Source organism: Gopherus flavomarginatus, chromosome 8 (assembly GCF_025201925.1).
Source record: "Gopherus flavomarginatus isolate rGopFla2 chromosome 8, rGopFla2.mat.asm, whole genome shotgun sequence".
In the NCBI taxonomy this organism is placed as follows: Eukaryota; Metazoa; Chordata; order Testudines; family Testudinidae; genus Gopherus; species Gopherus flavomarginatus.
This window is the reverse complement of record NC_066624.1, coordinates 21,932,641-21,947,697: the sequence shown is the minus strand read 5'-3', so window position 1 is coordinate 21,947,697 and position 15,057 is coordinate 21,932,641. Positions and strand designations below refer to the sequence as shown.

The window sequence follows — 15,057 nt, the reverse complement described above, 5'->3', positions numbered from 1 at the left end:
CTGCCTAGGACTCGTGGCCTCATGAACTTACACAGCACACTTTAGCTCAAGTATTGAATTAAAGGAGAAGATTATTTTGGCCAACCTTATCTGGGCACATGTAGATCGAAAAAGAACATTTTGATCTTGAACTAGAACCTGAATCTCATTTTCAGTTAGAGTGTAGGGTCCATTCCATTGTCAGATCTGGGCATTTGTAACTCATTCGCCAAAGAAATTAAATGTGGGGCTTTTGTTAGCTTGAATCTTTACTAAGCAGTATTTGAAACTCCTAAATAAATCACCTGACTCCTTATTGCTTATTGTTCACTACCTTCTAAATAGGGATAAATTGCTGAGAGTTTCAGTAGATAGTTATATGTTGGGTCTTCCATCCAGTAGGATGCCAAAAAACTCTATGGCACTTTATACAGGGAATGGATCCCCTGGCCCAGGATGGACTCACAGCTGCCTCTGACCTGGAAATGGCAATGTTTTGGGAACAGAGATCATAGAATATCAGGGTTGGAAGGGATCTCAGGAGGTCATCTAGTCCAACCCCTTGATTTTTACACCAGCTCCCTAAACAGCCCCCTGAAGGATTGAACTCACAACCATGGGTTTAGCAAGCTAATGCTCAAACCACTGAGCTATTCCTCACCCCTATTAATGTCTCTAATTGGAACTGCAGGTGGAATGTCATTACTGGAGCTGGAATTTGAACACAGGGATTGACACACTTCATCAGAAATCTCTCTGGATTTGTAGTGAACACAATGATCAGGGCCTCAGTTTTACATCCCCTCTGAAAGATGGCATCTTCAGCAATGCAGTGTCATGCTGGGACACTGTTTTTGTACCGTCTCAGTGGGAAGAATGCGTATCTTTTCCTGCAGTCTATCTTTGGAGGTGTGGTCTTTACACTTATACTGCAGAAATCAGAATAGTTAGGGCATAAAGTGCACACAGAGAAGTGGACAATAGTACCAAGTACAACATCACCAGCTATTTTCCCCTGAGTCTGACGTGGCCATAGAATCCACAACTGGCAAGAGAGAAGCAGAGCTACAGGCCAGGCGTCAGCTCACCACAAGCTGGCACAAGCAGATTGTGCATCGTAGCTCCCACTACATCTGAGTTCCCATGACAGACTTCAATGAGAACTAGGCTGACAGCATGCAGAAACTCCACAACCGAAAACAAGCAATTGTTGACTGGCCTGTTAATGAATGACCAATAGGCTCCCGCTACCATTCAAGAAAACCTCCTTTAAAAAGTGAGTCCTTCCTTAGTTTATGCCACTGGCCACCCATTTTCCCACCACCCCTGGAGGCAGATGGAATTTAATCTCCCAGGAGCACACACACCCCTTGCCGGGTCTCATTGGCTCAGGGTAGGACTCTTGAGTCTCCAGGAGGTAGCTGATCTCCTTTCCAGAATGTTCCTTCTTTACATATTTACACATCAAACACTGTCCAAGAAGCGGCGGGTTGCTGTGATTTTGTTTTGTTTGATTAAATTCTTATTGCGAGCCAAAGCTTCAAGAGAATAATGTCCTGAAGAATTTGGAGGGGAGGGAGCAAGGGAAAAGGGTGATCCTAGCAAACAGCTGGCGGCTGCACCTCTGAGCCAGCCAAGAATGAAAAATGTGGGAGAAAAACGGTATTCTAGGCTAGACTACAAAGCAAAGTGGGAGGAGAGATCTATTTATGGTCAAGCAGGCTGCATTTCATTCTCACGCTCGCACAAATAATCTGGATTTATCAGGCTTCTTGCTGAGCCCTTTCTGCCACAGGCACTAGCCTCTTACCATCATATTTTGAGGGCAGATTGTACTGGAGACTTTAGGTTAACTCACAAAATGGGAGAAATAACCCACCATTATCTTGCCTCTCCCCTATCCTGCTCTCATCTGACTCCTTTCCTAAACTCCCTCTAGTGTTTCCTAACAGATATTGCATTCACTCAGTGTGGCTCCCTTCAACCGGAATTAGCTTTACTATACAGTCCTTGGTCCTGCCAGCCCTGGTGTGATGCCTAGCAGGAAAGGCAGATTGAGTGAAGATTGTGTCTGAGTGCAAGATGAAGCCCTTGGAATAGCTCCTCAACACTGAGTGGTAGTAATTCTCAGGCTCCTTACACACCCACACCCTCAGAGTGAAATGAGGACGGGATGGGGGGTGGAGAGTGCACACGTGCACAGACACTGGCTTATGCATGATCCTTGTTGTGCTAATGAGGTGTTCAGCTATGCACTGCTGTGTTAGACTTTGCTCCTGGCACTAGGCAGGTGCTGCGTGGTGACGGTGCCTAGCATTCTCATTCATGCATGAATTGGTTCCCTGTCCCACTCATCACTTTTATGCCTTATACTTATAAACTTAAGCATCTGCATACAGGCTCATGAACTCAGGCTGGGTTGGACCACGGTATATAATATCCTCCCAGGCCAGCTATTTGCATAAAATAAATGACATTCCTCAAAGTAAATAGACAGGACCTCATCCTAACCACAAGCCCCATAGGCAAAAGCCTAGGGAAAGAAATGAGCCTTCATCAGGCCGTGAAGATCAGCCAATTCAATTTGTATCAGACCACAGGGGAAGAGAAGTCCAGTGTGATAGGCCTCATCCAATGCTCCATTTAGTCAATGGAAAGACTCCCTCTGACTTTAGTTAGCTCTGAATCAGGTCATAGGTGCATGGAACTCCCATTGAAGTCACTCTAAATTTGACGTTGTTGTACTGCTGTAAGGGGCCCATGGAAAATGCACACTTCCTTGCTATTATTACTACATCCCAAATGAAGAATGAATTAGGAGGACCAAGACAAACATGTGAAAGCAGGGTCCTCTAAAATGAAACAATATCTTGCTATCATCCATCCATCTCTTCATCTGTGTGACTAATGCATCCCTCACCTTAGCATCTGGATTTCCAAAAAAGCCATCGCTTTTCTATCACTTTGGAGGAGCAGCCGTCCAGGCAAAGCTGAAACAGAAGTGATTGTTTTCCATCATCTGGGCCAGCTAAGCAAACTAGAAACACAAACTACAAAAATAGAGGGGCCCCATTGTTTCTGATGAAATTCTGTCCAAGCCCAGAGCGTGTGGATTGGGTTGCATCCCTTTCCTCCTCCGTATTGTCTGTATTGCTTAATTGGGTGTGGGCCATGGTGGAGGGGATGCTTGCTTTAGAATAGTAAAGTAAGTAAAAGAATCGGTACGTTAGATGTCTGCCCATCTTTTCCCTCAAATGGGGAATTTCCACTGTCAGATGTGGTGGTGAGAGATGACACCTACTGACATTTATTGCATTGTGAGAAAGTGAATCAAAAAATGAGAAAAAAAAAGTCTCTAGGCAAACTTCCACTAATTATCAGCAAATTATGAGTAATTTTCTCACTAATATTATGTGATCCCCACATGCTGCCAGCTTCCTACTCTAACCCTCCACTTAGCCCTCTGTGCTCTCCTGGGAGCACATTTTGTTGGAAGTAGCCAAAGCAATTTTAGAAAGGGGGAACTGGGGACTGGTTGAGTTTTGCCAAAATATCCTAAGCATTCCTCCCAGCTTTTTATTGAAGCAGCGTCTCTCCAGTTCTAACAGCAGGGAGGTGGGGGCAGCAGCATGTTGTTTAAATGACCCCCTCCCACCTCACCCCTCCAGGCAACCCTGCAGGTAGATTAACTTGTGCCTTTTCCTTTAGAAAAGCAGGCTGGCCGACAGTGCCAATCCTTGAAAATCTGGAGAGCTAAAATTGCATGTTCTGGGAACAATTAAGCGGATCAGCATTGAGCACTTTGCTTTTGAACTCTGCTTAGCAAAAAAAGGAAACAAGAAAAAACTCAATTTCCAGAAAGTTGGCTAAGTCAATCAAAGGCGGAAAGCAGAGCTGTTACGGGGGTGTTATTGGGGTGGAGCTGGGGAAAGAGAGAGACATTCTCCTTATTAGAGAATTAAGAGAGAGAAAATTCATCTAAAAGTCATCTTAAAAGGCAAAAAAAGCCAAAAAGTTGTCTGTGGTTTTACGACAGGACTCTCCTTGGAGAGTTAAAACTCTCTACAACTTTTTAAATCTTTGGCTGTGCAGTATAAGAAAATGGATGAATTTCTTGTCCAGTTAGTCCACCCTCCCAGCCCTGCCCTCATGTTCCAAACCAACGTGTTCCAAAGGAACAACAGGGAATGTGCTCTAGACATCAGGGTGGGAGCCTGATAATCAGCACTCCTGGGTTCTATTCATTGTGGGAATTTGGGCAAGTCTCTCTAGCCCTGTCAGATGTAGACTGGGGACAATAATATTTATCTACTTCAGAGGTGGCTTGCAAGGCCTCAGTGTTTGTAAAGTGTTTTGAAAACCTTGAATGGAAGGCGGCCCAATATGTTTTTGATTTTTCCTCTCTCTCTCTATGTACGCATGTGCAAGTTTCTTCTTCGGAAAGAAAATAAGTATAAATATATAATGAATATGTATCTAGATCACCTGTTCAAACCCAGACTTAAGCATCTGCTTAAGTGCTTTGCTGGATCAGTCCTGTGATTAATGAGTAAAATCAATCAATAACAGTGCCTAGTGTGTAAGGAGTTTAGATCTCAGTTCAGCAACTAGTGGGGGCAAGTGTTTGAGGATCATTTCAGTCACAGGTCCTTGAAACTAGAGATCACTGGAGCATTCTGCTATACGGGGGAAATGCTCCATTACCACCTCCTCAAACTAAGCAGGCAGGCAGGTGTGGGTTTCTCAGGAGACAGGAGGAGCGTGTGACCCCATAGGAACACTCTTAGTACATACAATAACTCCTGGCCTAAAATAAAGATACAGTCTCTTTCACTGAGTGGGGAATGGTTGGGGTCAGTGGCCCAACCTGTCTACAAATCATTTGCCTCTCTAATGCTTAAGGCCTAAATGCAGCATGGGAAAGGAAGGTGAAATTTACATCAGTCGGATCAATTTGAAATTTACAGTAAGTGCAACTGCTTTTGATTGCTCTTCACTGCACAGCAGCAGGGAAGTCTTTAGTTATTCAGGTCAGCTCCCACCCCGCCAGTTACACCCTTAGCAAAGAGGAGCTAGAAATACAGTTTAAACTAGAAAAGAGGAAAACCCATCTCGATGAATTTTAAATCTGCTTGAACATTGTGCATTTGAAATGTGGCCACAAAACAGAAAATGTTTAAGGTTTGACTTCTGATTAAATTGAGAAAACTCAGCTCAGGAGGAAGGGCGGCCAACAGAGCAGATGGAGAGGACTGAGGTGCAGTAACAGATCTCTGTGGAGCTATAGGGTCAAGGTGTAGGACAGCAGGAGGTGCTGCTGGTCAGGAATGAAGTGTACTTGGAGATTACACCCCCGCCCCCTGCAAGGGTACAGGACTGGTGTAGGAGCAACTGCTGCACATCAAGACTGAGGTGCATTGGCAGAGTTGTTTGAGGGTGCCCAGGACTGGTACAGCAGAGGCTGCTGCGGATCAGGAGGGAGGTGCATTGGTTGAACTGTTTGGGAGAGCCCAGAACTGGCATAGCAGAGGCTGTAGTGGGTCACGAACAAGGTTCTTTTGGCACAGCCATGGGATGAATGGATGGGATTCAGATCCACAGCAGCGGAGGGCTATTGCAGATCTAGGCTGAGGTGCATTGCCGAACTCCACGCAGAGGAAGTTTGCAGATTTGATGAGCTTTTCAGTGTTGCTGGTCCATCATTTTCATATGCTCTGAATTCACACCAGGTTTTGTTTATTTTTTTTTAAACACTCACAGACTGGTCTTATTAAATCTGTATTTGAGATGTGTAATTTAAAGTATATATATTTGGATTCTAGCAGTTGTTAAAAATGGATTCCCTTCCCGCACCAAGCTTCACACATACAAATGAACAAAGGTACAAGAAGCTCCCATTCTGGAAGTGTGTCTGGGGGGCAGGAGTTATCAGAGAGATACATTGGCTGTTTCAACACGAGGAGGGTAGGTTAAAAAAATCCTCACCATTGCTAACATTAGGAATCCTAGGGCAGTTAAGGCTCCTGCAGCCACCAATGTTTTTAATGCTGATTTATCTAACCCTGTTCCAAGCAGGACTAGATGCCAAATGCCAGTGGCTGCAGAAGCCCTATCAACACTAGGCCTCCCAGGATTGCTGCCACTGATGGAGATTTTTAGCAAGAAGATCTGACCTGGTGGCCTTTAAAGTGAATGGAAAAGCTCCTGTTGGTTTCAGTGGGCATTATATTAGGTCCATGAACAGAGTGGGTGAGATTCACACTCCCATTCTGGCCCCTTTACACCAGATAAAAGGGCTGGAGCAGCATAAAGATGCTCCAAAAGCACTCCAAAATCCAGCCGGAGCAGAATTCCTCCAGCACACGTAGACAGCTGGAGACTGTCCTCTGAGGAACCCCTCCAAGCCTTGGTGTCAGGAGCATGCTGGGGCTGGGGCTGAGGTCAGGCCTGCAGCACATAATGCTGTGGAAATTCCAAGCACCACTGCAGTCCACCGGGCAGTCTAGCAATATTCAAATGTGTTTGATTCCCCCAATTTCCATGGGGGTCAGACACATCTAAGGACACGAAGCCATAAGTTCTGACTCCCAATCTCCTGCTAAAACCACAAACCTCAGCCTCTCATTTGAAGACAGAATGTTCAGCTCACTGTGAAAAACAAAACAAAACAAAAAAACAGGCGTTTTTGAAAACTTGTTTTCATTTTTAAATTGCCATTCCCATAATTAATCACTATCTCCACTGTAATTGGGTTCTGTGGCACTGTGGGGGGAAAAATGACTAGAGGTTTTTTCAGCAAACCTCTTAGTTTTAAGTAAATAATTGCTTAAATCTCATAATTATGGTATTTGATGAATCATTTCAACTCATTTTAGGTTTCAAGTAATATCTAATAGCACCGTGCAGTAAAGTAATTGTGGGATTAGGAATTCATTTGCTGCTGCGGTAAATCATTATTTTAATTAGATCAAGTACAAAAATTGCCATTTCTTGTTAGGAAAGATAATTTAAATGACATCCAATATGTTCATCATTTCACCAAGAGTACAGACAATTCTGTTAATATGCAAGGGTATGACCCAACCCCCTACACACGCATACACACTCTTTCTCTCTGTCCCTCTCACACGCATGCACATGCACAGTCTCTCTCTGTCTCATATACATATAGTCTGTGTGCAAAACTCAGTGCTCACACCCAAGAAAGCAATATTTTTGCACCCTTCCATATTAACCTTAACACTCTTTCTTTGGCGAAAAACACATGTACACATTCTTTGCAGATGAGGAGAATGAAAAATTTGAGAATGAACAGAAAAATGTTCTGCAAGCATAGAAAATGGACTCTTGTCCACCAGGGGTTTTTGATGGTGTTTATGACTGGAAATGATTCAGCAGTGGGAAAAGAGACACCAATTAAAAGTGGCCTCTCTCTGCATAACACAAATCAGTAACAGTCTTTCTTTAGGAATAACACTTTACATCCAAGAATCTCAAAGCAGGTTACTAACATTAACAAGACAATCTTTATAATAGTAGGTTTTATTCCCTCCATTTTACAGATGAGGAAACTGAGGCATGGAGAACTGAAGTAGCTTGTCCAGCATCACACAGTGGGTTGGTGGCTCAGTCAGAAGAGAGACCAAGGCCTGCTGACTCCCAGTCCTGTGCCTTAACCACAAGATAATCCCGACTTCATCTTTCTACTGGGAGAAAGAAGGGGTGGAAAGTGGATTTGAGGCGTGGTGTGTGCTACTGGTATTAGGGCCTCTTAAGGGAGAAAGGGAACAGACTGCAGCTTATGCAATAGATATCTTAATGCCAGAAGGTCAGTCGTTTTTAAAGTGAAACACTAATTAAGGTTATTTATTCCAACTAATGTCTCATTATGGCATGGGAGCTAGGATGTTCCTGAGCCTTCTCCAGTCAACAACCCTTCCTCAAAACTTGTTAAGGGGGAAGGCTGATAGATTTTCAGGCAGGGATGGGGTCAGAAGACCTTTCCTAGTCTGACCTGGCAGCCATGAGAAATGGAAAAGGAGGATCCCACAGAGACATGGGATCAGAGCTGAAAAGCCAAGCTGGTCAGTCCCTAGTCAGAGAAGAGGGCTGGGAGACGAAAACAGAGGGCAAGGGTCCAAGACTGATGAGTTAGGCAATAGCTCATATTTGCATATCTGGGGCCTCCTTGGTAGGAGAAAAAAGAAGTCAACCCAAAAAACTAGAAATCTAATCTACTGTACACTTCCCGACTTGTCAAAAGCTCTCATCTTAAAGCAGCCACAGTCAGCTACTCAGAGGTGTTCCAAAGAGGGGCCCAGACCAATAAATCTTTATGATTTCCTGTTATGAGAAGCGGACAAAGAGATATGACTAGGGATGGGCAGAGCAGTCTGCATAAAGAAAGAAGCCACGTTTTCACACCCAAACCTTTCTGAGGTCAGGAAAAGGTCAGTTTCTGAAGTTAGGAAAAGGGGGGGGGTTATGCCACCATTTTTCATTTGGCATGTTTCTGCGGGAGCCAGAAATAGAAGACACAAAGTATCCTTTCCCCATTGGCAATCATAGGTATTGGAAGGGTCACACTGAGCCTGATCTTATGAGATTTCCAGTCTAAAGTTCTGATTCTGCACCCTTTACACACACAAATAATACTTAGTCATGCAAGCAGTCCTGTTGATTTCATGTGACAATGTCTTGTTTATTCCTCACACACTATAGTGATGAGCACAGTATAAGAACCTGTGTTCCATTGATTTCAATGGGACAGCTCACTTGACTATAGATTATTCACATGGGTCACGTTTGCAAAAGAGGATCTCAGTTTTGCAGATGCAAGAGTCTTTATTAAGTTCAAATAAGCTGCCAAATTTTTGGATGCTTATCCAAATATTTTAGTGTTCACACCTCACTAAGTATGACCCAAAGTCTTGTTTCCAAGATTCTGGTGAAAATGTTTCGCATATTGGAAAGATCAATTTTTTGCTCTTACTGCTGCTTATATTGTCGAGACCCTGCATGTCTCTGCATGTGAATTGAGAGATGTTCCTGAGCATTCCAGGAGTCTCAACACTACACCAAAATTTCAAAATCAGAATTTGTTCTCAAATTGGCTCCAAATAGGAATTTATCATATTTTGAGGGAACACAGTAGCAAAATGGCAATTTTCTGACTACAGAAGAATCCATTTTTTCTTTAAAAAAATTCATAGGGAAACTAAGAGATATTTTTCTATTTTTGCAAACCCAAATGGCTTTGATTAATGGTTTTGCCAGTGATGAGAATTTTTTCACACCCCTTTATAGCTGCCTTCTGCCCCCTGAGCACTATGCACTTTGCAATCCTTGCTCTTCTCCCCTCTCTCCTTCATCCTGTGCATGGTACAAGGTAATGAAGGAGGAAGTCAAAGTGTCCAAATCAAAAAGACTTTGTTACAAAGACTCTGGGGAGTTCACAAACAATGCTAACCCTGTTCCAAACCACCAGCTGTTTGATAAGATTCTCTTAAGCCACTGACACCGGAAACAGCAGGGTATAAGAACTAGAAGAGATCAGATTTTGCCTATAGGGTAAGGAACCACCCTGTAACATCTTAATGCCGTGAAGTCAATGAGAATTTCACTGTGTAGCTTTATCCAGGAGACATCTAACATTCATGGCGTTTGAAGGCAGCTGGGATTAATGTGGTGGAGTTTACATGTTTTGTAAAACCTCGTGAAACATTCAGGCTAGTGACTGTACATCTTTTATGTGGGAGCCTCTTCGGTATCATTGGTCACCATGCACCCAGCTCGTTTCTTTACCATTCCTCACTGGTTACAGCTACATACGCCCCTAAGGAAACCAGGCCCGCCCAGCGGATAACACTGCTCCAGCTTTATGGATGGGCAGTATTTGTCACCTCGCTTTATGGAGGGTTGTTTTTGGTTTTTTTTAGAGAGGCCCAAAATCTATGAAAAGGAGACAGACTTTGACAAGGTCACACAAGTGAACCTAGGAAGTACACAAAGCCTTCAGTGCACTGCGAGCGGGAATCCAGACCCCAAGATCACGTGGGAATGGGAGCGATGCGCCCCTGCAGACACGCGGTAAGTGCACGCTCCTGGGGCTCTCTTCTCAGGGTGAGCTCGTTACGTATCATTTGTTTCTTTTTCTGAGAAATCCTCTTGCCAATATGCTTGGGCATCTGTAAAAGACTTTAATGCCTGGGTATAGCACCTGTGCCCTTTCTTTATACTTTTCAAAGGGCAAGTCCATGGCAACAGAGAGCTCTTGGAGATTGAAGTCATTTGTCTACAGCATGGACAACCACAGTGCAGGCTCCCCGCTATAGCCCCATTCATCTTCTGAACCCTGACCTGGAGAGATCCACTATTCAATCCTTAGCCCTTCAGCTGAGAGTGCTGGCCAACTATTAAAGCAAATGAGAGCTTAGTCATTCACTCAAATGACAGCAGGGCCAAGCCTTTAGTGCCAGCTGCGGTGCTGGGCTCTGTGTCCAGTAGGAACTGTTCTGAGACCAAACAACTCATTGTATGCAGATCACCGAACAGCAGGTGGTTACTATGAAACCAAACTGGTTTCAGATTAATGATCTGTAAGGGAAAGGCCATATAACACCTTTCCCACTTCCAGGAGAGAGAATATCTTCCATCTTGGTTTCTTTAATGAAGGCAGACATGACTAGTTGCCTTGAAAGGTCACTCACAATTCACATTTTACTCCAAATTTAGGTTTTGAACAAATAAACTTCTACAAATACCTATGACCAACGGCGAAGTTCACAAGTCTTTAAATTCCAATGGAAACAGCTGCCTTCAAAACAAATAACCATTCCCTTGCAGAGTGTGCAACCCAAAAGCACAAGATTCATAGATTTTAGGGCCAAAAGGGATCATCATGATAATTGGGTCTGATCTCCACCAGGTTCTTAGTGCTGCAACAAAAGTGAAACTAATTCTGTGGATTTGCATTGTTTTAGCCGAGAAATAGAAGTGCAAAAAATAACAGCACAAAGAGCAAAAAAATCAATTGGATTTTGAAAATGAATTCGGCTGCAGTAGTCTACTGGGTTATTAGTAACAGAGCTAAGGCCGTGTGCTTGTTTAATAGATGTTTTGGTCTCAGTTACAGTAAGGCAATTTACACTGCTCATGCTGTAAATTACACCCATTTTATGGCCTCTTTTACTGTCAGAACAGTGATAGGTCATCTTAGTGTAACAGATTTGGACCAGATTCTCTTTAACCTGACAATGCCCCTTTGACTTAGCTGGAGTTTTTTTCCTGTGAAACCTTGGATGCAAAATATGTGGTTGGTTGACAAGGGAATGGAAGATTTGTGAGAGTGACCAACAAGGGCAGATTTGAAGGAAAAATGTATTCTTTTTAAGTGTAGAAATCCAGCAATCACAGAGAAAAGACCCCCTTTCTATTCCTTCAGGGATCATTGATGGACAAATGTTTCAAAGATTTAGGTTCAGTTTCACATAGGAGTTCCATGCATCTAACCTGAATCTCAGGAGCCATCTTCAGTGCACTTTGAGTCATCATCCACCCACATCAACCTGTATATTACACAATACTGCAAGGTGCAGCAAAAGGTTGAGTGTCTTGCTGTGAACATTTGTTTGATAAAGAACTGGAGACAACATGAGAGTTTGAGGAGCAGAAGCAGAAGAAAGCTGGCAGGTCAGAATCCAGCAAACAGAAACTAAGCGAGTTAAACACGAGACACTTCATGAGGATTCTTTAGACAAATAGATGTTTCCTTTGTTCCTGTTGAGATATTAGCTTAGTAGTCCATGGGGAGACGCCTGGGCTCAGATCTGAATGGGGAGTGCTTCCCCTGGTGAGCACCAAAGGGAAATACAGGGGCCAAACATAACAACTCCAGTTGCACTTTAACCCTTTTCTGCAGTGAGAAGGCTGGAGTCAGGTTTCCCACCTCAAAGATAAAGGCAGATGTGGGAATAAGGAGAGAAATGTGCTGCGTGGCTCCTTTTTTCTGCTGTCATTTGAAAAGCAGCAATGGAAAATGTTTGTAACACTGGCTGCAGTTTCAGCTCTTTTTCAAGGACATGTCTGGTGACAGGCCACCGGACATGAATAGTTTGCAAGGAGCATCTCCCAGACAAGGCCATTTTAGTGCAGCTTCTACCAAAAGGAAATTACCTGTGGGATTACATGGGACAGCAGTCATCTGGGTCCCAAGATTCAAGCGTCAGCAACAGTCCTGTGTTCACCCACATGAGAATGTGAAGGGTAGCCTGGTAATTGGTTTAGCATTTGGCCAGCAGACACATTGTCCCTCCAGGAATAAAACAACAGCTGGGAATTTGCAGACCTTTGTCAGAGCAGATAGGTATTGCACTAGGCTTCCATGGAGGGTATTCAAGGCACCATCACTGAAGGTGTTTAGCAAGGGCTCAGGTAAGACGAGAGGGGGAATACTACAGGGTCATGTATCATGCATCCTGAAGGAAGTCACACTAGCTCACCGGCAATCTCTGAGCCCTGCATTTAAGCTGGGATGGCGAGGCTTCACACTCAAAGTACAACATTTCCCTGCATTTTAGTCTGTTGACATACCACCACCAGCAGGCACTGTGTGTGAGTAACTCTGGGGCATTACTGCCAACCTGGTCCAAATTAGAACCAGTAACCTGGAAGCAAAAGGCCGGGCATAACCCCGGTCCCAACTCCCCGAGCTATTCAGTCCCTGATGTTATCAATTTAAATACAATTGCAGAGTGGCGTCTACCTCTGCTGGCCTCGGAGGCAGTCTTATCTCTCCTCAGCAGAAGTTGTAGGAGGATTCCTGTGGGAAATGACACACACCCCACCCTCCCTCATTTCCTGCTGTTGTCTCATTTCCTCTCCTTCTCTCTCTCACTGCTATAGCTGGAGTCCCAATGTGCGGTCATTGTTCACTCCAAGTCTAGCTGTGATTTGACTTGTTTCCTTTGAGCTCCTGCCTTACGCAGCCCTATGAGAGAATTGTTACTTGTAGGAAGCCACACAAAGCACCTTCATATCAGACCGTGCTGGATGGAGACACCAATATTAGTACAGATTTATTGATCCAAAGTGTGTCTTGTGATCTCCTAGCAAAAACACTTCTCCAATGTGCACCATACAGAGGAGGTCTTACGTATGGGGAGCCTGATTGTCACAAGTGCAGCACTCACAACTCCTAAGCAAATCAATGGGGTTTATGGGTATGGTGCATCTCTGAAGATCAGGTCACATTTATTTTGCACAAGTTTTACCTTCTATAACCCTATTGTGGTGCAATGGCCTCTAAGACTGAAGGCAGAAGTTCAGACTCCCTGGTCATCCAAACCTTGGCATCTCTGCTGAAACTACTAACGAGGACGCGGATTTCTGTCATGTGTGTTGACTTTGTGATGTAGACACCTGTCTTTTAGGATCTGAATTGAATTCACTCCCAGCCATCAATCACATGGTAACAATTTCCATTCACTTCCATCCTAAACTGGATTTAAACTGGCAACCATGAAATGAAAAGATCCCTACCCAGCACAGATACCAGTCCCCTGAGCCAGCAAGCCCTCTGAAGAGTGCCATCTGTGATGAAACTTCAGAACTAATAAAATGCACGCCATACTCTGTATTTGTCTATTATTCAAGCATAGCAATATAGAGCTGGAAGAGACCTCGAGAGGTCATCTAGTCCAGCCCTCTGTGCTGAGGCAGAACCAATAAACCTAAGCTATCTCTGACAGGTGTTTGTCCAACCTGTTCTTAAAAACCTGCAAAGATGAGGCTTCCACAACCTCCCTTGGAAGCCTATTCCAATGCTTAACTACCCTTGTTAGAAAGATTTTCCTAATATCTAACTCAATCTTCCTTACTGCAGATTAAGCCCATTATTTCTTTTCCTACCATCAGTGGGCATGGAGACATTAATTCATTGTCCTCTTTATAACAGTCCTTATCATACTTGAAGTCTGTAACAGGTCACCCTTAATGTGCTTTTCTCAAGTCTAAACATATCCAGTTTTTTAACCTTTCCTCATAGATCAGATTTTCCAAAGCTTTTATCACTTTTTGTTGCCCTCTTCTGGACTCTTTCCAATTTGACCACATCTTTCCTAAAGCATGTCACCCAGAATTGGCTACAACACTCCAGCTGAGGCCTCACCAGTGTCAAGTAGCAAGGGACAATTACCTCCCATGTGTTATATACAACACTCCTGTTTATACACCCTAGAATGACATTAGCCCTTTTGGAATATATGCAAACATACTGAATTAATTTTCAATATGCATTATTATGATGATGAATGGAACCTCTACTTCTTTGTCCTCTGTTGTCTTAGTATACATCCATTCCAATCTCTTTCCCTGCACTTACTAATCCTACTTGGCTTTTCTAAGCAGGGACATTAAAAACCATCACTCACTTCCCACTGTTTGAATGAGTGGGGTTCTGAATTTCAGAATATACAGGAAGTGTCTGATATCTTTAATGAGCTATGACTATAATGATCTGCGGGTGTATCTCCTGTTTTGCAAATCACACTTTAGTGATTTGATTTAATTGCCCCATACTCTGTGTCTTAAGCTGTTTCATGGGGAGTGTAGTGGAGTTTCTTATGGAGGCTGAACTAGCCGGGGACACGTTGGTTTAGTTCCCTGCTCCACCACAGACTTCTTGTATGACCTTAGGCTGGTCACTTAGCTTCTTGGTGCCTCAGTTCCCCATCTATAAAATGAAGATTATAGAATTACCCTATCCCACAGCATTGTTGCGGCAATAAATAGGGCTGTATAAGTACCTTAGATAGATTGTCACACACAAGTTCCGGAGTGTCCAGTAGTCTGAAGGCCTCCATTTGCAGGAACATCACTTGCAGTTCTTAGAGAATTGGTGGATTTTCACTGGTGGCAGAATGCTGATATCTGTGTCTCCTAACTGTGGAATATCTCACTATAAGCACTCCTTCTGCCCTGGTCTTTAGATACAGTTTGAAAACCATGTTGAAGCTAACCTGGTCTCTAACACAGTTTGACCAGCCATTGTGAATGGGACTAACCCATGTTCTAACCTAT

At 43.6% G+C, this 15,057-nt stretch overlaps 1 protein-coding gene across 2 annotated transcripts in view; it reads left to right on the top strand.

The window, feature by feature from the left end:
- LOC127056581 (vascular endothelial growth factor receptor kdr-like) overlaps window positions 1-15,057 on the top strand; it is a 178,444-nt gene that overhangs the window by 86,193 nt on the left and 77,194 nt on the right. For both annotated transcript variants that reach the window (XM_050964587.1, XM_050964586.1), the window contains exon 10: window positions 9,918-10,068. In XM_050964587.1, coding sequence (XP_050820544.1) covers window positions 9,918-10,068 — 151 coding nt within the window. The remainder of the gene's footprint in view (window positions 1-9,917; window positions 10,069-15,057) is intronic.